The 27,552-nt window shown below is 37.5% G+C and overlaps 1 protein-coding gene across 3 annotated transcripts in view; it reads left to right on the plus strand.

Annotated features, from left to right (window-relative positions):
* Positions 1 to 27,552, plus strand: part of RCBTB1 (RCC1 and BTB domain containing protein 1) — a 67,372-nt gene that overhangs the window by 11,774 nt on the left and 28,046 nt on the right. For all 3 annotated transcript variants that reach the window (XM_045821419.1, XM_045821417.1, XM_045821420.1), the window contains exons 2-7: positions 3,098 to 3,267; positions 3,691 to 3,841; positions 13,461 to 13,627; positions 16,227 to 16,385; positions 26,513 to 26,620; positions 27,012 to 27,154. In XM_045821419.1, coding sequence (XP_045677375.1) covers positions 3,142 to 3,267; positions 3,691 to 3,841; positions 13,461 to 13,627; positions 16,227 to 16,385; positions 26,513 to 26,620; positions 27,012 to 27,154 — 854 coding nt within the window. In that variant the 5' untranslated portion in view covers positions 3,098 to 3,141. The remainder of the gene's footprint in view (positions 1 to 3,097; positions 3,268 to 3,690; positions 3,842 to 13,460; positions 13,628 to 16,226; positions 16,386 to 26,512; positions 26,621 to 27,011; positions 27,155 to 27,552) is intronic.

The raw sequence follows: 27,552 nt of genomic DNA on the forward strand, positions 1-27,552 counted from the left end.
AAGAAAGAAAGTTATCTTGATTTTTCAGTGGATTGCCAAACCCTTGAGGCAGAGTTGCCTGTAACTGATTAATACTTTCAGAATAATTGTACTGCTCTCAGGAAATTACATGTTGAATGGTAATATCCCTTTGTGTTGTAATTTTAAAGATGGTAAATCTTACATTATGTCTAATTAATTTTATCTCTTCTCCCCCTCTTTATTTACTTAAAATTTAATTCTGTATAACAGAAAATATTAAATTTTGAAGACTAACTTTGATATGGTTGATTCATATTCTAGGAAAATATGCTTCTGGATTTTCTTGGAATTTTTCAACTTCATAGACATGTACACTGTTTTACTTCTTGTGACTCCTTTCCTTGTCTGTTTTGTAAGAGGCACAGAGCAGGCCATCTGGGGGCATCTTTTTGTTACTTCTAAAATAGTTAAGACATTGTCAACCTGTTCTCTGTTTCAATGTCTTTGGTTATATTTTGCTTGTTTGTGTTTTTTGTTGTTGTTGTTTAGGTTCCTGTTAAAGGTGAGATCATATGGTATTTGACCAGAGGGGAGGGAATTTCAGGGGAAAAGGGGAAGGGTTTATAGGAACAAGTATAAAGGACACATGGACAAAAACTAGGGGGGGTGGAAATGGGAGGGAGGCTGGGAGCACTGGGAGGATGGGCTGGGATGGGAGTAAAAGAAAACTGTACTTGAACAACAGTTAAAAATAAAATAAAATATTTAAGACAATCTTCTAATCATACAGTGAACACTTATGAAGAAAAAGAAAAACAGTCTAGAAGAAAAAATAGGGACTTCATGAAAAAGGATGGCACATGGGCTCTTAAACATGTGAGCCCAACAGGTGAAGAATGCACATGGTGGCTCCAGGCTGCAGGGCTTCATGTTTTCATGCTGTCACTTACTAGTTTGAGCAAATTCTTAACATCTTTTGCCTCAGTTTTCTCATCTCTAAAGTGAGGATTAAATGATTAATAAATGTAAAATATTTAGAATAGTGCTTGGCACAAAGGGCTGAAGAAATGTTATTTGGTATTGTTGCTCTTATTGTGATTATTTCTAAAAATGATGCCCAACTTCATTCATCATAGGAGGAATTGAAGTTTAAACGAAACTAAGATCCATGATAATACATTGTGTAATAAGAGTGCTGACATATATGGATGGTTATTTTATATGTTGGTACTACTTTAATAGAGAACAATTTGAAATAGCTGTTAAAGGTAAACCAGCTATTTAATTTTGACCTGGCAGTTTCATTTCTAGGAGTTTATCTTAGAAATTTATGTATTAAAAAGATAGATATATACAATAATATATGCAAATAGTAACTGCAGTACTATTTATGTAAGCAAAAGACTGGAAGTAACAAATGTCCCAGTGGAAACAGGTAAATTGTTAAATCTATGTAATGGAATACTCTGTAGTACCATTGAAAAGAAATGAAGTAGGTCTACATGTGCCAGTATAGAATGATTTGCAAGATGTGCTGTTAAGTAGGAGGGGACACCTTCCACACACCTACATACAATACTAATGTAAGTCCGTACTATCTCTGGAATGAATGAAAAGTACTGACAGTGGTTGCTTTTGAGGAGAGGGTCTGAAAGGGAGGATAGGGAGACTTACTTTCCTATACTCTTTTGTACTGTTTGAAACAAAAAATTTTAAACATGTTTACATATTAGCTTTTACCCTCCCCTAAATCCTTTACCTGTTTCCTGCAACACACATATATACACACTCTTGCATGCAGAGTTTTCAGAACATGCAAATGTTATTCCAGGAATCTGCCTGGCTGTGCAGTGACAGGGAATATTGTATTAAGTTTATTGAATATGTGATGTGATACTTGGGTCATAGCAGGCATCTGATTCTTGTCATCTAAATTGGTGCTGATGGGAAAAATTTGCCTGGATGGTGGAAACTGAGGCCTTGGCTAAGTATGCTCAAGCTCTGAGGCATACTTTTTAGATGTCGTCAAGAATGCTGGAGCCAGAAAAAGATCTTGGTCTTCATGTAGCCTTTCTCGGCTATTTTTAGAGGTCTAAGAAGAGAGTGAGTAGAAAGGAACTTCACGAGTTCTGTACCTCCCTAGGGAACCATGGCTGTATTTACCAACTGTTTGATAAATACAGCCACAGTTGGAACCTATTTCAGGTTCCAGAGCTGAGAGCTAGAATGGAAAATTCACTTGGCACAATAGAGTTTTGTGCTTACGCTGCCCCTTGTAATTTCTGGAAATACTTTTTAACCCTGGAAGAATTGAAGTCATGACCAGGATTCTTTGTGTAAAACGCCTTAAACATATCAAATTTAGAGTTTTAAGGGACTTCATACAACTCTCTACTTTTTATTGGGTGGTGTTTAAGCTAATTGCTACTTGCATAAAGGCTATAGCCATCAGCTCTAACATCATAATTAGGGTGAATTGTCTCACCTTGTTCAAATAACTTTTCTCAGTGTGAAATGAAATATGGTCTGTATATATGTAGAAAATGTGATCATATAAATTGGGACCAGGATATAATACTTTATTTTATACAATAAATCTTAGACTACTGCTTCTTAATATTTTCATTCTAAACTGTCCGAGGGGTGACTCATTCCCATTGTTAAACAGTGGCTTGGTGTGGCATTGATATTCTACAGGAGTGAGGAGTCTTTCAGTGAATACTAGAGGTGGTTATTGGAAAGTGGGGAGGTAGAGATAATGATTCTGATTTTTAAAACACACCCCTCCCTCACCCTCCTGATGAGAGATCCTGGTTTCATCTAGTTCGCTTGTCTTCCCTCTGTTATCTGTTGTCTGCTTGCATATGAGCATGTATAAAACAGATTACCACTGACTTACAAGTGCTCAAGACAAACAACTGGTTGTAGAAAGTTTTGCTCCCGTTACAGGCAAAGGCCCAGATCTGAAGGTGGAAGGATTACATAGTGTTGCTGGGGAAAGTGAGCAATCTGTTTAACCAAAGGTGGATAGTTTAGTTTAGAATTAGCTTTTGTTTTCTTTTATTAACAGTGTCTTTTATAAAATTAGTTTAGTAGTTCTTTAATTTTTGCTTGGAATCCTTTTTATTTGTTACAGGAGAGATGTCAGCATATTTATAGGAATTGCCTGAAGCCAGAGTCATGGTGGATGTAGGAAAGTGGCCAATCTTCACTCTGCTTTCACCTCAGGAAATTGCATCTATTCGGAAAGCATGTGTCTTTGGCACCTCAGCCAATGAAGCATTGTACGTTACCGACAGTGATGAGGTAAGAATCTCTCAAAATCCAGAATTTAATTTTAGGGCTTATTTTGGGAATCAGCTTTAAAGCATTCAGTTTGAAGATTGAGAAAAGGTGGGGGATAAAAGAACACTGTCTTTGGTATAATTTATCTTTTCTTGAATTTTCTTGATTTAATACCACTCCATTCCTACTACTCTTTGAGTTTCATAGTATAGCTAAACATTCTGAAGTAATTACTTAAGTAAACTTAAGTAATGTCAGCAGAGGTTCACTTTTTCTTACCTTTTTAGCCTTTCCCTATCTATTGTTCCCTAGCTGTTAAATTGAACTTGACAGCTATTCCCTAGCTGTTAAATTGAACTTGAATGTGTCTTATTATCAGAGTGAAGAAGGGAGCTTTTGTGTAACGTTAGGCCAAATGACTCAAACAGAACTATTTGTTTTTAGGTCTTTGTATTTGGACTGAACTACAGTAACTGTCTAGGAACTGGAGATAACCAGAGTACACTTATACCCAAAAAGCTAGAAGCTTTATGTGGAAAGAAGATTAAAAGCCTTAGTTATGGCAGTGGACCACATGTTCTTCTTAGCACTGAAGGTAAAGAGGGAATAAGTCCAGCTTTTCAGTTTGTGGAAAATCAATCAGTTAATTCTTTTTTGCTAATATATTTTATTGATTATGCTATTGCAGTTGCCCCACTTCCCCCCTTTATTCCCCTTTGCCTCACACCCTCCCTCCCACCAGCATTCCCCCCCACTTAGTTCATGTCCATGGGTTGTACAAATAAGTTCTTTGGCTTCTACATTTCCTATATTATTCTTGATTTCCCCCAGACTATTTTGTACCTACCATTTGTCTTCTTATTCCCTGTACCTTTTTCCCCATTCTCCCCTCCTCCCACTCCCCGCTGATAACCCTCCACTTCTGTGATACTGTTCCTGTTCTAGTTATTTCCTTAGTTTGTTTTTGTTTTTTTTCCATTAAGTTGTTAACAGCTCTGTTTGTTATCATTTCACTGTTCATATTTTTTATATTCTTTTTCTTAGATAAGTCCCTTTGACGCTTTGTAAAATAAGGACTTGGTGATGATGAACTCCTTTAACTTGACCTTATCTGGGAAGCACTTTTTCTACCCCTCCATTCTAAATGATTGCTTTGCTGAATAGAGTAATCTTGGATGTAGGTCCTTGCCTTTGATGACTTTGAAAAATTTCCAGCCCCTTCTTGCCTGTAAGTGTTCTTTTGAGAAATCAGCTGATAGTCTTGTGGGAACTCCTTTATAGGTAACTATCTCCTTTTCTCTTGCTGCTTTTAAGATTCTCTCCTTATCTTTAATTTTGGGTAATGTAATTATGATGTGCCTTGGTGTGTGCTTCCTTGGGTCTAACTCCCTTGTGACTCTTTGAGCTTCCTGGACTTCCTGGAAGTCTATTTCCTTTGCCAGAATGGGGACGTTTTCCTTATTATGTTTTCAAATAAATTTTCAATTTCTTGCTGTTCCTCTTCTTCTGGCACCCCTATGATTTGGTTGTTGGAATGTTTAAAGTTGTCCCAGAGGTTCTTAAGCCTCTCCTCATTTTTTTAATTCTTTCTTTATTCTGTTTTGGTTCAATGTTTATTTCTTCCTTCTGGTACAAACCATTGATTTGATTTCCAGTTTCCTTCCCTTCACTGTTGGTTCCCTGTACATTTTCCTTTACTTCACTTTTCATATCCTTCACTCTTTTCTCAGTTTTGTGACCATACTTAACCATTTCTGTGAGCATTCTGATTACCAGTGTTTTGAACTGTGCATCTGATAGGTTGGCTCTCTCTTCATCGATTCGTTGTATTTTTTTCTGGAGCTTTGATCTGTTCTTTCAGTTGGGCCATTTTTTTTTTTTTGTCTTGGCACTCCTGTTATGTGGTAAAGGGTGAAGTTTTAGATATTCCCCAGGGCAGGGCAACCCACTTTGTTGTGTTGTGGGGGTAGTCCAAGAGGAAACAGTGTCACTTGCTCAGTTCTCAGCTGGCTTTCAGTCACTTCCTCCTCTACTCACAAGCAAATTGGGGCCTTCTGGTGCTGATTCACAGGTGGGTGGGTTTTTGTACATTCTAGGATTCTGTGCGTCTCTCCAACAAACTGTCCTGTGAGGCTGGGAGTTTCTCTCCCTACCTCAACCCCCACAGGTTTTTTCAGTCAGAGATTTTGAGGCTTTATTTCTTTATGCTGGAACCCTCAGTTGCACAGTCTGTCTTGCTTCCCAGTTGTTCCTCCTGATTTATCTGCACGCAAATGTGAGACTGCCCAGTCCACCAGTGCCACCTTGCCCATCCTGGTCTGCCAGCCGCTGCCTTGCTGTGAGTCCCCTCTGCCCCTGCTGCCTACCTCCTGCCAGTCTGGATAAATGTTTCTTTTTTAGCTCCTTGATTGTTGGACTTTCATACAGTTCAATTTTCTGGCAGTGCTGGTTGTTTTTTTGTTTTTAAATTTTTTGTTGTCTTTCTTTTGGTTATATGAGGAGGCACAGTGTATCTACCTATGCCTCTATCTTCTCAAGCAGTTAATTCTTTGAAAAAAAAAAACCAAAAGTTTTATTTTTAGAGAGAGGGGAAGGGAGGGAGAAAGAGAGGGAAAGAAATGTTGATGTGAGAGAAACATCAATCTCTTGCCTCTTGTCCGTGCTCTGACTGGGAACCAAACCCACAATTCAGGCATGTGCCCTAAAGAGGGATTCGGTTGGCAACCTTTCATTTTTTGGGACAATGTCCAACCAGCTACTGAGCCACCCTGATCAGGACTTAAGCAGTTAATTCTAAGATAAGGGAGATGGGGCTGGATCAAATAATTAATTTCAGATGGTTTGTTCATTAATTTTTGAGAGTTGAAAGTTAAACACTTGCTAACTTTGTAACAGCCATAGGATGTCTTGCAAATTAAGCAAACTTCTGAGATTTTAGGCTACTTACATAAAGTTGTGGAAGATTAGATGTAAGAAATGAAGTGGTCCTTCTGCCTAATTTTTCACTGGATTTGTGATAACAAGGCAACTTTAAAGTTTTACTTGGTACATTTTTACAAACAGATAAAACTGGTTTTCCTTTTTGTGTGTAATTCCTGAACTTTGAATTCAAGAACTCTTAGTTATTCTCTGGCATTCCTGTGGATGCCATTGGGGAAAAATGTGGGATAGATCCCTCTCCTTTTTCTCTGCCTCCCCAAGATCATTAAAGAAGGAGACTATTCATTTGTCTTTGATGAGTTTATCTCCAGAACTCTCTGAAACTCTGTTATTTATAACCTAAGTTCTTCCTTTTATATTTTAGATACATTAGTTCTCTCTCTCAATCTCTCTCTAGCAGAGGTCCTCAGCTTTTTGTTGAGTGATCCTATAGTGTGGCATCTGGGAGACAGTTTGCTTCCCTGCCTTTTTTGTCTCTAGACTATGAGCTTCCTTGGATGTAGCTGTAGGTCTTCTGAGTATTGAGCTTTTTAACTACTTTTAACTCATATCAGTCCAACTTGTATGCATCTTTCTCAAGCTGTGAGATCCAGATCTGAGCATGATTGTCTAGTAAGAGTATAACTGGTGTTGAGCATAATGAGGTGATTATCTGACATCTGTGTTATGTAATCATGCCTTCTAGCATCACACTGGCTCTTTCAGGCAGTTACAGCCTTACTGACTGGTTTAGCCTGTCATCCATTGTGACCTAATTATTTAATTTTTTTCTGAACTTGTATCAATTTTAACCAGTCATTGATTTCTTACCATAAATTCTTGAGGCAGTTTTTTAGAGCAAACATACTAAAACATATACATTAAAATTTTTGGTTTTCTTCAAAGTGGTGACTTAAGGAAATTATAACTCTTCTTTTGGAATTATTTTTAGCATCAAGATTATACAGTTTTAACTATCTCAAATGTTATAATTGAAATATAAATATAAAACAATAAATATAAAAATGTAAATATCTGATTTGTGGGAATATTTTAATTTTAATTCAATTTTGATTGTTAACATACATTTTACACAATATACATTAAACACGCTGTGCATTATATACCATGTATATAAATACATGTATTTGTATTATATGTTTTATAGTCATACTGTTTTGAAACAGTTTAACGCTTTAGCCCTGGATGGTGTGGCTCAGTAGACTGTCAGCCTGCGAATCGAAGGGTCACTGGTTCAATTCCCAGTCAGGGCACATGCGTGGGTTGCGGGCCAGGTCTCCAGTGGGGGATGCGTGACAGGCAACCACACATTGATGTTTCTCTCCCTCTCTCTTTCTCTCTCCCTTCCCCTCTGTCTACAAATAAATAAAATCTTTAAAAAAAAATAAAACAATTTAATACTTTAAGTCATAAAATAGTTCATGGCTTTTAGTGAAGAGGAGAAGGACCTCTGTCTTAGCTGTCTTCACTCTTAAAAACTGCTCTTTGGAAGGAAGCACTTTTAACTCTTTCAGATGTTTCTTCTGATATTTAATCTCATTTTTAAATTAACATGCTATAGTGATATTTCTAAATTTTTAATTTTGGATATTATCCTTTGACTTTTTAGAATGGCAAATAGGATTTAGCTTTCTTTTCCCTACTTTCCCTCCGCTTATTGTTTTAGTAGAGTGATATCACTGTTTTGATAAAGTCATTGTTCAGTGTTTACATTATTAGAACTCTAGAAATGAGCCTACCTCCTTTCTTATATAACTATTTGTTTTTTCTGAGGTTCGTTTACTTACTTTTTTATACATTTATCATTACCATATACCCCAACACTTCTACAGGGAAGTATTGCCTTATAGTACATCTGAGCATGTCAGGTCAACTCTGGAACCTCTGTGTCTTCTGCAGCCTGGGCTGTCATTCTTGGCCTGTCGAAAAGCTGTCACCCTAGAACTTCATTTCACCATTATCCTTGAAAGTTCCCTTGCCTTTGTCTTCTCTGAATCCCCTGTTCTTTGTGTCCTATAATCCTCCTTGGATTGTATTGGATTGTACCCTCATTTGGGTGAAACACATTCTCTAGTAGTTTCCTAAGGAAAGGAGTGTAAGAGAAATCTTTGGGACCCTGTCTTAAAATGTCTTTATTTTACCCCTGCAATTGATCAGTGATTTGGCAGGACTTAGAATTCCTAATAGGAAATCATGTTTCCTCAGAATTTTGAAGTCATTGCACCTTTTAAGGTTCAAGGGCTACTCGTGAGAATCTAGTACCATTCCAACTTTTGCTATTATACATTAGACTTTTTACTTTCCTGGAAGCTTTGAGCTTCTTTTCTTTATTCCAAGTGTTCTGAAATAACCATGATAATATACTCTGATGTGGGTAATTTTTAATTTACTGTATTGGTCATTCTGTTGGTCCTTCAATCTAGAAATAACTTCATTACTAGAAAAATTTCTTGTATTATTTTATGGACAATTGCCCTTCTTTGCTTTCTCTTTTCTGGAGTTTTTCTTAGAAAGACATTAGAGATTCTGGATATACCTTTGGGGAAATTTCTTCAACATATCTTACAACTGTCATGGTCAAATTTTTAACATTTCTGCTATTATATTTCCAAGTTCTCTCTCTTGTTTTCTAAGTGTTCTTTTCTAGAGTCTTCTGTTCTTATTTCATGGATTCAATACCTTTTCTTTGAAGTAGTAGTTATAGGTTATTTAAAAATTATTTTCTGTTCTCGTAGTGTTTCTTTTTTTTACCTCTCCAGATTCTTCTTTCTCTTTGTTTGTTTTGGTCTCTGACTTTTAATTTAGAGATTTTCTTTAAAAGTTTGATGATACTTGGCTATGTGTTTTCAGGTAAGAGCCAGGTGCTAATATACATTTTGGAAGTTTAGTGTTCATGGTTGGGACTTGCCAAATACTGAGCTTCACTTTCGGGAGATAATAACTGTTCATTCAGGATGCTTCTGATGTCAGTGTATGAATTTCTGTAGGGTGGCTTCCTTTTTATTTTAGTTTTTGTCAGCTTTCTAGATACTGCACAAGGGAAGGTCAGGGATCTCAGTGTGTAGTATGGGGACTTGCAGTTCTTCTTTTCTCACTACAGTGCCTCCTCAGAGCTTCTCTAATTTTTTCCCCCAGAGCCTTTGGTCATATTTTCTTTGTTGTGTTACTTGGGGGAAGGGAGGGAAGCAGATTTGGGTTTAAGGGAAAAGTAGGGCTGAATTGCTGTTTCTGTAAGAAATTAACAGCATATAAATGCCATGTCTCCTGTATTTTCCCAGGGTTGGGGAGGAGCAGTTGCCTGATCCCCTAGGAGGAGGAGGAAGATTTGGAGTCTTACTTCTTCTGTTTTCAGTTGCACCTGCCTATGTATCTCCTGTGGTCCCTGGGCCTTTGTGAAATTCCAGGGCTGGAATTGGCTGCCCTTTTGCATATGTAGTGTTACCTTCTCTGGTCTGCTATGTTACCACATCTGTTTGCTTTCCAGCTCCCCAAATTTTGTTGACATCTCTCCTGTTGTATTTTCTTCTTTATTTTTCTTGTCCTTGAGTGTTTATGCCTTCCCCATCCCTACACCTTACTGTTATTTCAATAGGATTTTGGGAGTGAACGAAGATAAAAACATGTGTTAAATTCTCCATTCTTTATTGGCTAATGTGGTATTCCTAAAGGGTGTTTTATGAATATTTCGATAAATGGCTATGTTGTTAAATCGAACATCTAGTCCCACCTGGTGACAACTCTGAAGATCAGTATTTATTTGGTATTATTATTTCACATACATGCCTATGGCTTGTGGATTTCTTTTTGTCTTCTGAAGCAACACTGAATTAGATTACTTGTAAAATTATTTTTTTCTGGTCACTTCTCCAACTCAGTGTCCAGTTTGTAAAGGCTACACTGAGTTTCCTTGAAGGTCAGAGATTTATAGGATGCCGCTTTGCCTCCCTCTAATCTCTCTCTTCCCCACTGCCGACTCTCCCTTCTAACCTGGCATTGCTTCACTGTCATATATCCTTGAGTAATTTTGCTCATCTCAGTTCTCAAGTGATCCTGAAGTATCATCCTTAGTATGTTAGAGAGACAGTGTCCAGTTGGTGTCCAGTTGGATTTGGCTGCTTTGAAAGCTTTCCCAAGAATTGGGACTATGACCCATCTCATGAAGGAGTTAACTTTTCCTATGAGTCATCAAGTAAAAAGGGAAGACAGATATACATATCCTATTTTAAAGAGTAAAATAATGTATTAACAAGAAAGTAATTGTCAATGGCCAATCTGGAGAGGACTTATAGTAACACTGTCAACATCTGGGGAGTAAGTCCTTTATTCTGAGGGTCATCTGAGCAACACAGCACAGCATTCACTAGGTCTCTACCATGCACTGCTTAGATCTGCATCTTCCTGCATGTTTTGGGTGTAGCTCCTCCAGGATTCTGGTGGGCCCCTTTTCCTAGGGAAAATTTATAAGAAGATCTTTAGGGAGGTATATTACAGCCTCTGTACTGCAGCTGATCTCCTGGCCACAACTATTACTCATCCTAGTTCCTCTAGAACCTTTCTGGATTACCTTCATATTTGGCTAGTACCTGGTTTGGGTGGCTTACCTAATTGTGTGACCCAGACTCACATCTCTAAAGAGTATGAGCCCCTGTCCATGCTGTCTTCTGGCTGTGGCTGCTGCACATTTCTGTTTACTGTCACTACTGGGCAAGTGTACACCTAAAGACTACCAAGTGTCACCTGGGTGCCAGGCCAGCTTGTTACCACTATCTCCAGTGGACAGCTTTTGGATGCTGCAGTATATGATAGGGCCAGTGAGCACTTCTACACCTCTTTTGCTATAAAGTAAGTCCATTGGTCTGTTAAGATCTTTCGTGGGATCCTATGTCAGTGGACTAAATACTCTGCGAGCCCTCAGATAAGTGGTGCTAGCTGAGGCCCTGTGCTCAGGAAACCCATATTTGGGTTGTATGTTGATTCCTGTCAATATGAATGGCTGCTCCTTCCAGGATAAAATGGGTCCATTTGGAGTCATCTTGCTACCAGATAGTTGGACTGTCTCTTGACAGGTGCTGTATCAGGGGCTCTGCATTGGTTCTGTTGCTATTGGAATGGGCATTCAGCAATGGTAGTAGGTAGATCAGCCTTGTTCAGTGGGAATCCAGTCTTCTGTTATTTGCATTTTTCTCCTTATGAGTGACATTGAGCATCTTTTCATATACTGTATTTTGCCATGTGTAATGTGCACCTTTTTGCCTAAATTTTTGAGGGAAAAATAAGGATGTGCATTATACATGCATATAATAATGAGGTATAATAATCCCATTTATAATGCACACAAAAATGTGGTTGCACATTATATGTGGCAAAATTCAGTACATAATTAAGACCTATTTACATTTCTTTCTTTGTGAACATCAATTCATTTTTCTATAGGTTTCTTGGTTGTTTTCTTATAAGCTCTTTTTATATTGGAGATTAACTCTTAGTAATATAAATTGCAAATATTTTTCCCAATATTTTTTTTGCTTATGTAGTTCATTTCCTTGTAAAGTTTTTTCAAAAATATAACTAGATTTATCACTCTTTTTTATTGCTTCTGGATTTTGTGTTATAGGAAAGTTTTCCCTACTTCCAAGTTATGGATGAATTTACAATTTTTTTCCTTCTAATTCTTATATGATCTTACTCTTTCCATTTAAATTTCTGATTTATTGGGAAGTTATGGTACATGGCATGAGGATTGAATCTAATTTTTCAATATGATTGTCCAATTATATCAGTCTAACTTGTAAAAAGAGTCCATTTTTCCCCAACTGACATAACTTTTATTTCCATATATAATTGATTTATTTCTAGACTCTCCATTTCATTGGTTTGTCTGTCCATGTCCTAGTATTAATTTTAGTTTTAGAAAGTTTTTATAGGTTCTAATAAATGATGGAGCTAATTATCTTCTTTTTAAAAAGGTTTTTCTATTTATTCTTGTTTGTTCTTTCCATTGAACTTTTTAATCAGTTTTTTCTAGCTCTAGAAAGTAACTTGAGGCATTTTACTACCATTATTTTACATTTTTAAATTTATAAAGGGAAAACTAGTATCTTTATGATTTGAATTTTACTATCCAAGAACAAGGTATGTATTTCTGTCCATGTATATATTTTTTTATCTTTTAGGAGTTTAAACACTCATAGTTTCGGACATTTCTATCACTTGATATAACTTTAACATAATATTGTGGATTTCTTTTTTAGGTTTTATACTCTGTTTTCAATCTTGAGCCTTATCATTCTTAGGATAAAATTTCCCATTTATACTTTCTATTACAATTTCTGTAATAGGGAAAACCTTCTTCTGAGGTACACTTCAGAGGTTCTCAAGATCTGGCTTGTACTACCTGGAAGAGGACCCTAATTTTGTTGGGTTATAGTCATTCTAGAGGAGATAATTAGAAACCTATTTAAGTATGAGTATCTGTCCCCTGATTGCTTGGGGACTGTTGTCATGAATTTCTGCTATCTGTCTTGGATATTGTCATTACCAGATGTAGATTGTCCTTAAAAAGTCAGCATGTTTTAATACCATGGAAAGACATGAGAAAAGTTTGTAACTCTGGGATATTTGCTCTTGATACTCAGGATGGTGTAGGAGGAAATGCATGGAACAATGCTATTTCCAGAGAGGACATGGAACAGAGAAGTGACCTCTATCAGAATCCAAAAAAGATAAAGCCATTAAAAAAATTCAGCCAGATTTTACACCAATAGTCTGTTTGAGAGAGGCCCTGTGATTTTTTTTATATAGTATATACAAAAAATACACCTCTTTCCTCTGTACTTTGTGAGTTAGTGACACACACACACATACCCCTGAGAGTTCCCCGAGACTTGGTATTTGGTAAAATGATGGTCAAGATTAGTACATATTGAACTTTCTTGTGTCTTTTGCCTTTTGTTTGGTACCTGACACAGAAACTGTTGAGAGGATTCAAAGTGTTTAGAAGGTCTCATTTTCGTATGTGTTTAAGATGACTTCTGACTATAAAGCTGATATTCTACATGAGTACCAATTCCTTTAATGATTTTGCATCTTGTCTATCCTGTTTTCTTATCCATCCCTCTTTCTCCCACCCCTCATGAATAGTACTTTATAGGGAGGAAGGGCAATATACATAAATTAAGGTTGGAGAATGAGTTGTGCAAAATCTGAGGAAGAAAATTGCAAGGGTTACCATTTCTTCTTGGAGCTGACTCCTTGTATGTGGCCATCTTGTATAGATGGAGTTGTTTATGCCTGGGGCCACAATGGATATAGCCAGCTTGGGAATGGGACAACCAACCAAGGCATTGCTCCCATCCAAGTCTGTACCAATCTCTTGGTCAAGCAAGTGGTTGAAGTAGCTTGTGGCTCACATCATTCAGTGGCTCTGGCAGCTGATGGAGAGGTAAGTGCTTTGCTTTTATTCTTTATTTTTAAACTGTGGTAAAGTACACATAAAATTTACCATCTTAACCATTTAAGTGTACAGTTCAGTGCCATTGAGTACTTTCACGTTGTTGTGTAACCATCACTACCATTCATCCACAGAACACTTTTGTTTTAGATTTTATTTATTTATTTTTAGACAGAGGGGAAGGGAGGAAGAGAGGAAGAGAAACAACAATATGTGGTTGCCTCTTGTGCATCCCCCACTGGAGACTTGGCCTGCAACCCAGGCATGCGCCCTAGACTGCGAATTGAACCAGCGACCCTTAGATTCACAGGCCGGCACTCAGCCACTGAGCCACACCAGCCACAGAACTCTTTTCATCTTGCCAAAATGAAGTTTTGTATCCATTAAACATTAACTCTCCACTTCCTCTTCCCAGGGCCCCTGGCAATCACTTTCTATACCTGTGAGTCTAATGATACAGTATTTGTCCTTTCGTGACTGCTTTATTTCACTTAGCATAATGTTTTCAAGGTTTATCTATGTGGTAGCACGTGTCAGAATTTCCTTTTTAAAGGCTAAAAAATATTCCCCTGTATGTATGTGTCACATTTTATTCATTTATCTGTTGATAGATATTTGGGTTGTTTTCTACCTTTAAACTATTGTGAAAGTGCTTTGCTTTAAAAAAAATAATGACCGTATTGTACTTGGTATAGTGTGAACATAGTAGCCCTGTGTGCATAGCTAAAAACATTGTAGGAACACATTCTTTTTCTAACACATCCCGTGTTATGTGATCAGGATTACTCTTTTGATGACAGTAGACTTAGTCTTAAAGCAGCTGAGTCTTGTGCTGTTTGCTAAGACTACAAATTAGAGTGTTTGGCAGTGTTTTGTACATTTTTTAAAAAATGACCCTATCCCTTAAGGTATATTTTGCTTTTCAGTAAATGTAATGATGTCATAGAAAATAACTTTACTTTAAAAGTAAATAGAAAATAACTTTATTAATCACACAAGTTTCATGCTTATCTTAAAGATTACTTATCCTATTGATTCTACTTTCTAATCTCATATAATTTTGTTCCTCTCCATCTCCATAACCTTTGGTCAGGCCTTGTCATCTGCCTGGACTATTGCTATGATCTCTTTTATTCCATAGATTTTTAATTGGTCTACCTGTCCAGTATTACTTCTCCATCTTCTGTGATTTCTAAAACACAAATCAGATTATATTGTTCCCTGTTTAAAGTCCTTCAGTTGTCTTACAGTGATTTTTATGAAATAGGATGAGTTATGCATGAAGAAACCAAAACAGCTCAGGAAGATTGAGGTTTCTTTGCTGGGATATGCTGGGGCTAAGCTATCATGTAAGCCTTATGACCCAGAACTTACTGTGTCCTACTCTGTTTCTTGCTTAGTACAACTACAGTCCCCATTTTAAAAATAAGACAGCTGCCTTACAAGGGAACTGGGGGTGTTTGAGAAGTGCCAGAAAAATGAGTGTTGAAATTAGAACTTGCTAATTTGTACAGTCTAGATTCCTGGTAATACTCATCTTAAACATATGTTACTTTGGGTAATTATGCTAAATATTTGTATTATTATACTAGATATTCCTGTGAATTCACTTTCAGTAATTGTTCTCCTAGTCTAGAAGTTATTTCCTCTGCTGCCAACATTCCCCTTCTGATTCTTTTCTCTGATCACACTCCTGTTTGATAGAACAGAAAGTTGGTATTTAACTTAAAGTTGCTTTTTTGGTTCCTTTTCATCTTTGTTACTAGATTTTAACTAGCTTAGAGATCTATTTGTGTGTCTCTCTCCCTTAGAAATATGATTTTTAAGTTATGGCAGATCATAGGCCAAAAGTAATAAGCAGATGCAGTTGAGGAGGGGGGCTACTCGGAGCTGAGAGACAACAAATGAGAACTCAGAGACAATATTACTGAGAATAGACTGACAGCGTGGTGTCTTTTCTGTAGGGACAGAATGTCTCCATAGTACTTGGGAGCATTACTGTGGTATCATGTGGAATTGTGATTGATAATTATAATCCTGATGGTCCTGAATCATCAGAAAAGGTTATGAATGTCCAGTATCAGTGATTAGGGAGACAGGAAGAAAGCATAGTAGGTTTCAAAAGGTTCCATGAAAAAAAAAAAAGAATATTTATGGCCACAGAGTTAAGGAGAATCTTTCATGTCACTTTATTTATGTAGTGTATACTTCATTTCTTATCGATGCCAGATTAAAAAACATATATGGCTGCCATTATTATAGAGGCAATACAGCATAGTGGCTAAGAGCACAGCTAGACTTTGTTAGGTTCAAATTCCACTTCTACTACTTACTAACTGTGAAACCTCAAGCAAGTCACTTAACCTGTGTTTCCATATATAAAATGGGGATGATGATAGTATCTATCCCAGGGTCACCCTACATGATTGCTATGAGGATTAAATAGGTTATTGAAATAAAGCATGTAGAGCCACACATTGTTAGTACTCTTTTAAGTGGGTTTATTTTGATTTTGTGATTTTTATTGTAGTTGGATGTAGAGTTTTCACCCTTACCATTCCTTTCTTTTTTTCCCCCTTCTCTTATATAGGTATTTGCTTGGGGCTATAACAACTGTGGCCAGGTGGGATCAGGATCCACTGCAAATCAACCAACTCCTCGAAAAGTTACAAACTGTTTACATATTAAGAGGGTAGTAGGCATTGCCTGTGGTCAAACCTCATCCATGGCTGTTCTGGACAATGGTGAGGTGAGCTATCTTTGCATTCCCCTTTCACCTCCCCATCTCCTCTTTCAATGAAATGTCTGTTTTCTTTTTTTATGATGTGTGTGTATTAATTAGATCATGGAAGGAAGAGCGCTTTGCTTGGGTAACCCCATTGAGAGTTAACTGGTTACTGACTGAGTAGTTACTAGGGAAGTTTTCTCCTTAGTGTGAATTTTTAAATTCCAAGATTTGTTTGCAAGTAAAGATTCTAATTCCTCTTAAGTTTTTTTCTTTTCTTTTTTATTATTTTTCTCAGCGTCACTAATCAGAGAGATGTAATTTATGTATATTCTTTTATTATTATTTATTTAATTGTTGTTCAAGTATAGTTGTCTTCATTTTACCCCCACTACTTCCTATCACGCCAGCCATTCCCACTCCCCACCCTTGATCCTACCCCTCTTTAGTTTGTCCATGTGTCCATTATACATGTTCCCAAAAACACTTCACCCTTCCCCCCCCATTATCTCTTCTCACTTCTCTGGTTACTGTCTCTTCTTAATTTCAACATCTTTGGTTATATTTTGCTTGCTTGTATGTTTTGTTGTTTGGGTTCCACTTATAGCTGAGATTGTATGGTATTTGTCCCTCACTGCCTGGCTTATTTCGCTTAGCATATGCTTTCAGTTCCATCCATGCTGTCACAAAGGGTAGGAGATCTTTATGCTATGTAGTATTCCATTGTGTAAATGTACCATAGTTTTTTGATCCGTTCATTTACTGATGGGCACTTAGGTTGCTTCTGGCACTTGGCTATTGTAAATTGTGCTGCTATTAACTTTGGGGTACATAGGGTCTTTTAATTGGAGTTTCAGGGTTCTTAGGGGATAATCCCAATGCTGGAATTGCTGGGTCAAAAGGCAGATCCATTTTTAGTTTTCTGAGGAAATTCCATACTGTTTTTCACAGCGTCTGCACCAGTCTGCATTCCCACAACAGTGCACTAGGGTTCCCTTTTCTCCACATCTTCTCAAGCACTTGTTGTTTCTTGATTTGTTTATGATAGACATTCTGACTGGTGTGAATGGTATCTCATTATGATTTTAGTGTGCATCTCTGATGGCTAGTGATGCTGCATCTTTTCATATGTCTTTGGACCCTCTGTATGTCCTCCTTGGAGAAGTGTCTGTTCAGGTCCTTTGCTAATTTTTTAATTGGGTTTTTTGTCTTCCTAGAGTGGAGTCATGTGAGTTCTTTATATATTTTGTAGATCAAACCCTTGTCTGAGGTATCATTGGCAAATATGTTTCCCCATACAGTTGGTTCTCTTTTCATTTTAATGCTGTTTTCTTTAGCTGTGCAGAAGCTTTTTATTTTGATTAGATCCCACTTGTTTATTCTTTCCTTTATATGCCTTGCTCTAGGGGACATACTGGTGAATATATTGCTGCATGGAGTATCTGAGATTTTCCTGCCTGTTCTCCTGTGGTACTTTTATGGTGTCACGACTTAAATTTAAGTCTTTTATCTACCTTGAATTTATTTTTGTGTATGGTGTGAGTTGGTGATCGAGTTTCATTTTTTTGCATGTAGCTGTCAGGGTCTCCCAACACCATTAGTTGAAGAGGCTATGTTTACTCCATTTTATGCTTTTGCTCCCTGTTTTATTAATTGACCATAGAGACTTGGGTTTATTTCTGGGCTCTCTATTCCATTGATCTATGTATCTGTTCTTATGTCAGTACTAGACTGTTTGATTACAGTGGCTCTGTTATACAGTTTGATATCAGATATTGTGATCCCTCCTACTTTGTCCTTTCTCAAAATTGTTGCAGCTATTCGAGGTCATTTATGGTTCCATATACATTTTTGGAAGTGTTTGTTCTATATCTGTGATTTATGACATTGGTACTTTAATAGGGATTACATTGAATCTAAAAATTGCTTTGGGTAATATGGCCATTTAAATGATGTTAATTATTCCAATCCTTGAACATGGTGTATGCTTCCATTTGTTTGTGTCTTCCTTGATTTCTGTCTTTAGTGTTGTGTAGTTTTCTGAGTACAGGTCTTTAACCTCCTAGTTAGGTTCATCCTTGGGTACTTTATTTATCTTGTTGCTATATCAAATGGGATTTTTTTCCTCATTTATGTTTCTGATATTTCATTGTTGGTGTACATTAATGCCATTGATTTCTGAATATTGACTTTGTATCCCACTGTTTTGCGAAATTCCCTTATTAGGTAGAGTAGTTTTTTTCGTGGAGTGTATAGGATTTTCTATGTACATTATCATGTCATCTGCAAACAATGACAGTTTTGCTTCCTACTTTCCAACTTGGATGCCTGTTATTTCTTTTTCTTGTCTGATTCCTGTGGCTAAGCCTTCCAATACTGTGTTGAATAAAATTGGTGAAAGCGGACATCCTTGTCTTGTTTCTGATCTTAGTGGGAAAGCTTTTAGTTTTTACCCATTGAGTATGATGTTGGCTGTAGGTCTCTCGTATATAGCCTTTATTAGAATACTCCCTATACTCCCACCTTGCTGAGTCTTTTAATCATAAATGGGTGCTGTACCTTATCAAATGCTTTTTCCACATCTATTGATATGATCATGTGATTTTTGTCTTTGCTTTTGTTTATGTGATGTTTTACATTTATTGATTTGCAAATATAGTACCATCCTTGCATCCCTGGGATGAATCCCACTTGGTCATGGTGTATGATCTTTCTGACATATTGCTGGATGCAGTTTGCCAATATTTTGTTGAGGATCTTAGCATCTGTATTCATCAGTGATATTGGCCTGAAGTTTTCTTTCTTTGTTATGTCTTTATCTGGTTTTGGGATTAGGATCTTAGAATTCTTCTTTTAGTCTCTGTGTCATTTACTTGTGCTTTGATCTTGGTTATTTCCTTTCTTCTACTTGCTCTGGGTTGTCTTTGTTGTTGTTCCTGCAGTTCTTGTAGATCTAGGCTTAGGTTGTTTATTTGAAATGTTTCTATCTTTTTTAGGTAGGCCTGTATTGCCATGAACTTTCCTATCTGGACTACCTTCGCTGTGTCCCTTAAGTTCTAGATTGTTGTGAGTTCAGTTTCATTTGTTTCCAGAAACTTTTTGATTTCTCCCTTGATGCCATTCTTAACGCTTTCATTGTTTAATGGAATGATATTCAATCTTCATAAATTTGAGTGTTTTTGAGTTTTTTCCTTGATGTTCATTTCTAGTTTCAGTCCCTTGTGGTCAAAGAAAATGCTTGCTATGTTTTCGATTTTCTTGAATTTGTTGAGGCTTGGTTTGTGTCCTATCACCTGGTTTATCTTTGAAAATGTTCCATGTGTATTTGAAAAGAATGTGTGTTTTGCTTCTTTGGGATGAGAGGTTCTATATGTATCAGTTATGTCCATTTGACCTAGGGCACTGTTCAATGCTGTAATACTTTGTTGATATATTGTTTAGAAGATCTGTCCATTTTTGACAGTGGGGTGTTAAAATCCCATACTATAACTGTGTTGTTGTCAATATCTTTCTTAAAGTCCTCCAAGATTTTCTTTATGTATTTGGATGCTCCTACATTGGGTGCATATATATTTACCATGTTTATGTCTGCTTGGTGGATTCTTCCCTTGAGTATTATGAAGTGACCTTCTGGGTATCTTTTTATGGCTGTTTTTTTGAAGTCTGTTTTGTCCGATATGAGTATTGCTACCCCAGTTTTTTTTTCATGTCCATTTGCTTGGAATATTTTTTTCCAACCCATCAGTTTCAGCCTGTGTATGTCTTTTGTTCTGAGGTGGGTTTCTTGTAGCCGTCATTTGTGTGGGTCATATTTTCTTATCCATTCAATTACTCATTGTGTTTTGATTGGAGCATTTAATTCATTAACATTTAAGGTTATTGATAATAATATATTATTGGTAATATCAATATTATTGATAAAATTTATTCATTTTCCCCCCTTTATACCTGTGTTTCTGTCTCACTCTTCCTTTCTCTTCTTATAGTAGTCCATTTAGTATATCTTGTATTGTTGGTTTGGTGGGGATGTATTACTTCAGACTTCTTTTTTCTAGGAAATTTCTTATTTTGCCTTCCATTTTAATTGAGAGCCTCGCGAGGTAGAGTAATATTGGTTGCAGGTATTTGTTTTTCATTACTTGGAATATCTCTTGCCATTTTCTCCTGGATTGGAGTGTTTCTTTTGAGAATTCAGCTGCTAGTCTTATCAGAGCCCCTTTGTATGTTATTTCTTGGTTCTCCCTTGCTCCTGTTAAGATTCTCTCTTTGTCTTTAAAACTTGGCACTTTAATTATATATCTTGTAGTAGGCCTTGTTGGGTTTGTCTCAGTTGGGAGTCTCCGTGCAAGTTCTCTGGACTTGCATGGTGTTTTCCCTCTCCAGGTGCAGAAAGTCTTCTCTTACTGTTTTTTCAAACAGGTTTTCTATCCCTTGTTCCCTTTCTTCTCCTTCTGGTATTCCTATGATTCAAATATTGTTGCATTTCATGTTATCTTGGAGTTCTCTTAAGCTATCTTCATAAATTTTGAATCTTTTTTTGTGCAGCTGCTCTATCTAGATGTTTCCTTCTACCTTGTCTTCCAGCTCAGTAATACAGTTCTCTGCTTCATCCAGCCTGCTTGTAATTCCTTCTAGTGTGTTTTTTATTTCTGAAATTTTACTTTTCATTTTTCCTGGTTTTTGATTATATTTTTATTTCCTTTTTCATACTATTGTAGTTCTCACTCAGTTCCTTATAGTTGTCTGTGAGTTCTTTGAGCATCCTTTTAACCATTCTTTTGAATTCTATATCTGATAGTTTGCTTGCCTCCATTTCATTTAGCTCTTTTAGTGGGGAGTCTTCCATTCCTTTTGACTAAAGTTTCTTTTTATCTCCCCATTTTAGGTGACTCTTTGTGTGTGTTTCTAAGCTTCCTGATGTTCCGCTTTGCCAGCTGTCGTTGGTAGGAATTCTGTGGGATTCAGTGGAATGGTCTCTTTGATCTCCTTGTCTGGATGCTCTAGGTTTGCCATTACTTCTGTTGGTGTGGGCTCTCTTGTTGTACTTGGGTTTTTAGTTGTTGGTGGTTCCTGTGTTGGTGGGTTCTTTTATCCAGTGGGTATGCTGATGTTCACAGTTCCTACCTAATGTTATATGTGATCAGTGGCAGGGGCAAGGCAAAATGGATTAAGACAGTAGGAGAATATTCGATGGGAATTAAAGTACCAACAAGTAGAGAAAAGATAGGGGATCCTTTGGATAAGTATAGTGTTAATTGTGATATTTCACCCAACTAGTTACTTTTTATAGAAGATGAAAAAGAGATGAGACTTCTCCTAGAAGGGAGAGGAATTGTGAACTGTATTCAGAAAAGAGAATGCTTGTGCAAGGTTGGATGACATATAGTGAGACTAAAGGATAGAAAGTAGGCATAGTATGCGAGAGAATAGAATAGAGAGAATAGAGAGTAGTTAATAAACTACAGTAATAAAGCTCAGGGAGATAGTGAAATGGGCCAAGATCAGGGAGGGTTGCTGTATAGTATTCATAATCACATGGAACAACAATTATTTACAACAGTACTGGGACAACAATAATATGACAAAAAATACATGATTTGAATAACCAGAATAGAAAGGACATGGTCAAGAGTAGTATGTTACTGGAATATGAGTGAAGTGAAAGAAGGAAAGTTAAGATACAATATGAAAGAGAAAATAAAGAAAACCAGTCAAACAATGCAATTAAACAAAGGTATAAACTGAGGAAAACTAAACAGAAAGAAGAGAAATAAAAAATACTGATAAGATAAAAGAAAAATAAATGAAAAAGTAATAATAATACAAATCAACAGTACAATGTAAGTTCTGTTGGCTAGCAAAGTGAAATTTGGCTCAGTTTCTCAGTTGTTGGGGTTAGCCTTGTGATCCCTCTTTGGCTCTGTCTCTAGACCTTTCACAGTTCTAGGTTTTATTGTCTCACCTGGGGGAAGAAAAAAGAAGAGGGGGGGGGCAGGGAAGCCTCCTGCTGACTTTAAACCCTCAGAGCAAGTTCTGCTGGTCTTCCTGGATGTTACAGGCAGAGGGGGGCTGGACTTTGCTTTTCTCCTTTCCTATAGTTTTGCAAGGATGGGGGCCAGGTTTAGGCCACAATATTTACAGTTGCCCAGCCTCCAGCCCAGATCCTCCGTGAGCTGCTGGGTCCCCATTATCCATCTGAGCCAGGACAGCACCTTTACTCCACCAGCTGTGCTGCAGTCCGTGTAGTGAGCGTCCTCCTCGCTCTTTGCGAGCCCAGTACTTCTGGGGCCCACCACTGATAAGCAGCTCAAATCAGCTGTGAGGTGAGTGGTGCCAGCAGCCTTTGCCTGAGGGGCATGAGAGTTCCTTAAACAGCAGCTGAGAGCCTTTTTTTTTTTTTTTAATAAAACCTTCTAATTTAAGCCTACCATTCGTAACTAGCACCCGGCTTTTCACACAGCCCAACTTTCTAACCTAGAGACTCTCCAGGTCAGGGTCCAACATGGCCCAACTCTTCTCCCTTCTCAAGGTATTCCCTGGCTCCGTAATTTCTCTAGTAATGACCTACCCAGTGTCCACAGTCCCAATGGGTGAACACTGCTTCTGTGTGTCTGCCACTTTGTCTGTATTCCCCCCAGTGACTTTAAGCACCCAGGTTGCTCCTGGTGCCTTGATGCCCTCCCTTCTTGGTAGGGGAGGAAGCTGGTGATCTGACTCCTCCAAGGATCCTGAGGCAGGTGCCAGGCTGGGGACCACAGCAGCCTTGGTCCCTGTGCAGATCCCAGGGACCTTAGCATTCCAATGCAATCTCCTTACCATCTGTTTTCAATGTCCTCTACAATTTTTGGCCTCCAAACTTCATATAAGCTGGGATTCCATTGGCTGTTCACTCTGTTCCTCAGAAAAGTTGGGCACAGGGAAAAGTAGACTCCGCTCCTACCTACCTCGCTACCATCTTTTCCCCCAGTAAGTTTTATTTTCTTTTCAATATCCAAGTTGCTTAATACTTACAGGTATTTGTTTGTGATTTAATTTACCGATTAAAAATTTTGGTATTCCTTATTCTCTAATAAAAAAAATCAAGTGCACACTCTTTGAGGTTAGCTAATGATGTTTATAAGCAGTTGATGTCTCCAGAGTGCATGATGTCTCTGTAGAACTACCTGCCTCTATCTGGAATGTTTGCTCATGGAAAGAAGCAACTTGCAGAAACAGAAATTTTTGTCCTGATTGTTAGCTGCTTTTAAAAATCCACCTTTCAGTGACTCTCTACCATGGTCATTTTGAATGAATGGTTATTTTTTTTTTTTAAATATTCTGGTTTGTGTGGCTCAGTGGATTGAGCACAAGCCTGTGAACCAAAGGGTCGCCAGTTCTATTCTCAGTCAGGGCACATGCCAGGGTTGTGGGCCAGGTCTCCAGCTGAGGGTGTGCAGGAGGCAGCCACACATTGATGTTTCTCTCCCATTCTTTCTCTTTCCTTTTTCCTAAAAATAAAACTATAAAATCTCTAAAGAAAATTCTGGTCATAACTTGTGTTTAGATGGACCTGTTACTACCTCTGCTTTCTTTTTTGTACACAAAAATTATCCAAAGATACATCTTTGGACATACAGGCATTGTATCATGCCTTAGAGTGCTAGAGTGCTATGTTAACTTATTTTTTGAATCAATCCTGATATCCTGAATAACTTCAGAATTCCTTGGGATAGTCATATGGCATCCTCCACTTCAGTATTCTTCACTTACCTTTTTTTTTTTTCAAAAAATAAATTTAATTTTAAAGTTATTATTATTTTAACAAAGAAAAAAAAGAAACACATAATATAAAAAGTAAATTAATACATTTCCTCCAATCTTGTTAATAGTTTGATGTATTAGGTCTGTCTAGAAGGTATCTAGTAATGTAATATTTAAAAAAAGAGACATTTATTGAAGATACAGACTACAAGAAACATTGTACATAGGGCAGTGATACCTCAGTCACCTTCAAAGTAGGCACCTTGGGACCTCACACAGTTCTCCCACTTGCCATCAGCTGCCCTGTCTTATTTTTATGAATTTCATCAAAGATCTGAAATCTCTTCCTTTTCAAGGATGATTTTAGTTTTGGGAAAAGCTAGAAGTCATAGGATGCCAAATCTGGGCTGTAGGGTGGGGATGAGTCACCTAGGTAATTTGATGTTTCATCAAAAAACTCTGCACGAGATGTGATGCATGAGTGGGTGTATTGTTGTGCTGAAGCTGCCAATCACCAGTTGCCCATAGCTACAGCCTTCTGAATTATGTGAATAATTTCTGTGGAGGAATGTTCAACCTTAAGGCAAAATTGGATGCATATTCATTGCTCTATTCAGTCATTTTGAAATGTGATGGCCACACAGTACACATGCTCAATCAACACTGTCTACCACCCCCACTAAATAGTACAGTGAACATCCAGTACGCATAGTATGCACATGCATTCCAGTCCACTTTCCTTGGCTGCCAGGTTACATTAGTGTCATGCCAACCATTCCCATTATATTAACAATGGCTGTACTTTCCCCCAACAGACCTTGTATGTCCTTTTGGACTTTTTTCTATAAACATTTATATATGGGTGAATATAATACCTCTTTTGAAAAATGGGATTATTATACTTACTACTTTTCCCTCCTATTCTGTAATTTCTGAGCTTAACAAAATGTTTTACCTGAATCTATTCTCAGACTATTTGCAGCTGCTTTTTATGTACTAATGACTGCTTAGTTTTTCTCTTAATGGATGACCCACATCCAGATCTCTACTGATGTGCATTTCAATTATTTGTAATATTTTGCTGTTTTAAACAATGTTGCACTGATTTTCTGTGTTATTCTTTCTGTATGTGTACCTTTGTACACTTAGGCAAGGATTTATATAGTGTAAGTTCTCAGAAACAGGATTCCCTGGTATATTTTATATACCATTAAAAATTTTGATGTCTGTTGCCAAATTTCTTCCCATAGAGTTGAAACGTATTGTACTTCTGGTATCAAAAGTGCTTTTAACCACTTGTTGCTAGTACCCTAAAGTCCATGTCCCTTCCTCCCCAACCCCTGTCACAGTGCCTTAAAAAGCCACAACCAATTCCTATATGCCCTGCATTGCCATGGGGCATGGTGCCACCACACATCCTGGGCTTCTAATTTGAGCTAGACCTTTTATCTGTTCTTGTGTCCCACAATGGCTATTCTAAACTTTTAACAGTTCTGTCAAACTTGTGCCCAGCCCTGCTACATTCTCCCTCTCACTCCAGATATTTAAGAGATTACCACATTCTATCACATCTTGCCCTTTAACTTATTTTTTACCATTTCCTCTCTTGGTCCCTGAATGGTCTTTTGTCTTGTACACACTCCAGTTACCTTTCATGTTGTAGCCAGTGTGATGTTTTCAAAATGAAAATTTAAGCATGTTAATTTCTGTTTTGAAATATTTCAGTGAAAGACCCATAGAACCATTCCACTTTCCCTGGTATGTGTTTTGGCACTTTATCCACTTGACTCTTACCTTCTAGTCTTTTCTCCTTCCACTATCCCATATGTGTCCAGCCAGGCCCACCCACTTGTCTTCTGAATCTGCCTCCAGCACATTCTGTGCCTTGACCCTGGAGTGTTTTAGCCATCATTCAGCTCTGCTCAAATCTCCATGTTCTGAAAAGTCTTTCCTTAACTTTCTTTCTATAGCTAAAGCCTTTCTCCTCTCTGCTTTTACAGTGCCTTGATTATATCTCTATTATAGCAAGTGCCACTTGGCTACAGAAAGTTTGCATATGTTTGTTGTTCTTGTTAAATGGTGATTAAAGACATTCCTAGTACCTTTCACAATGTCATGACCTATGGTAGTTGCTTAATAACTGTTAATGAGCCTCAGTTTCTTCATGTGTAAAACAAGAATTAGTGACTTGCCCAAAGCCATCCCACTAGTACCAGTAAGTTATAGAGTAGGAACGGATGCCAAATTCTTTTCGTTCCCCACCTCTAAAACTTCTTTTATTTAGAGATCAGTGTAGGATCACATAGAGTAGAATATGAGTGTTGGAAGTGAAAAAAAAAGTGTGACTGATTTATCTATTCCTTCTCACTAGCACTTTTTAAAAGCCCATTCTCTCCCTTTTTCTTTCTAAGGTATATGGCTGGGGTTATAATGGCAATGGTCAGCTTGGCTTGGGAAACAATGTCAATCAGCTGACCCCTGTGAGAGTAGCAGCTTTGCACAGCGTGTGTGTGAACCAGGTATGTTTGGTGGACTCTTAGCTCCTGGTCCTCATCTATCTTCCCTGCTCTGACTTGGAGGAATGTTGGAGATTTACTCTTCAATAAATGTTTTTAAATAATACCTGTGCCATCATCTTCCGCATTTAATATCATATCCCCCCCTAAATTTTGACGATAAGAAGGAACACCATGGTGGTGGCACATTAGTCTTAACAAGTGAAAAAAGCAATTGGAAAAACTCAGTGGTCTCAGGTTTAGGCTCTTCTAATGCTTTTTTAATGTTTCAGAGAATATTATCCCACACCTGATGATGAATTAGTGTTCTGTAGAAGCTGGCTGTAATCTTTAGATATTTTTCCCTGTCTTTCCTGTTTTCCTGTTTATGGTAACCATTTAAATTTACTTGCAGATTGTCTGCGGCTATGCACACACTCTAGCACTAACAGATGAGGGCTTACTCTATGCCTGGGGAGCTAATACATATGGGCAGCTGGGAACTGGCAATAAAAATAACCTGCTAAGCCCAGCACACATCATGGTGGAAAAAGAAAGGTAACTTGGCTGTACCATGTCTTGGGATCATGTGTGCATTTTGGACTTGGGACTGTGTGTGCTGGATCTATGGTGTTTGGCTTTGTGACTCTTCTGTTTATTAACATTCTTATTTTGAACAAAGAGTTGGAATACCAACGAGAGTGAACATGAAGTTGATAGGATTCTTATGCAGCTTTCTAAAATAACCTCTTGATTGATATGCATTAATGCGTCTTGGTAAAATCCTACAAACTTCTTGTTGCCCATTTAGCAGGGAAGTAAAATAGAGTCTACCACCATGTTGAAGTATAAAATTTTCCTTTGAGCCAACTAAAACAACATTTTCACAAATAAAATTTGCCCTTGAAAGGACATTATCTGCTTAAATATTGCTTTGATGTGATGTGTGTTACTGG

The sequence above is a fragment of the Phyllostomus hastatus genome, unplaced genomic scaffold (genome assembly GCF_019186645.2).
Source record: "Phyllostomus hastatus isolate PE091 unplaced genomic scaffold, TTU_PhHast_1.1 phas_scaffold_46, whole genome shotgun sequence".
Lineage (NCBI taxonomy): Eukaryota > Metazoa > Chordata > Mammalia > Chiroptera > Phyllostomidae > Phyllostomus > Phyllostomus hastatus.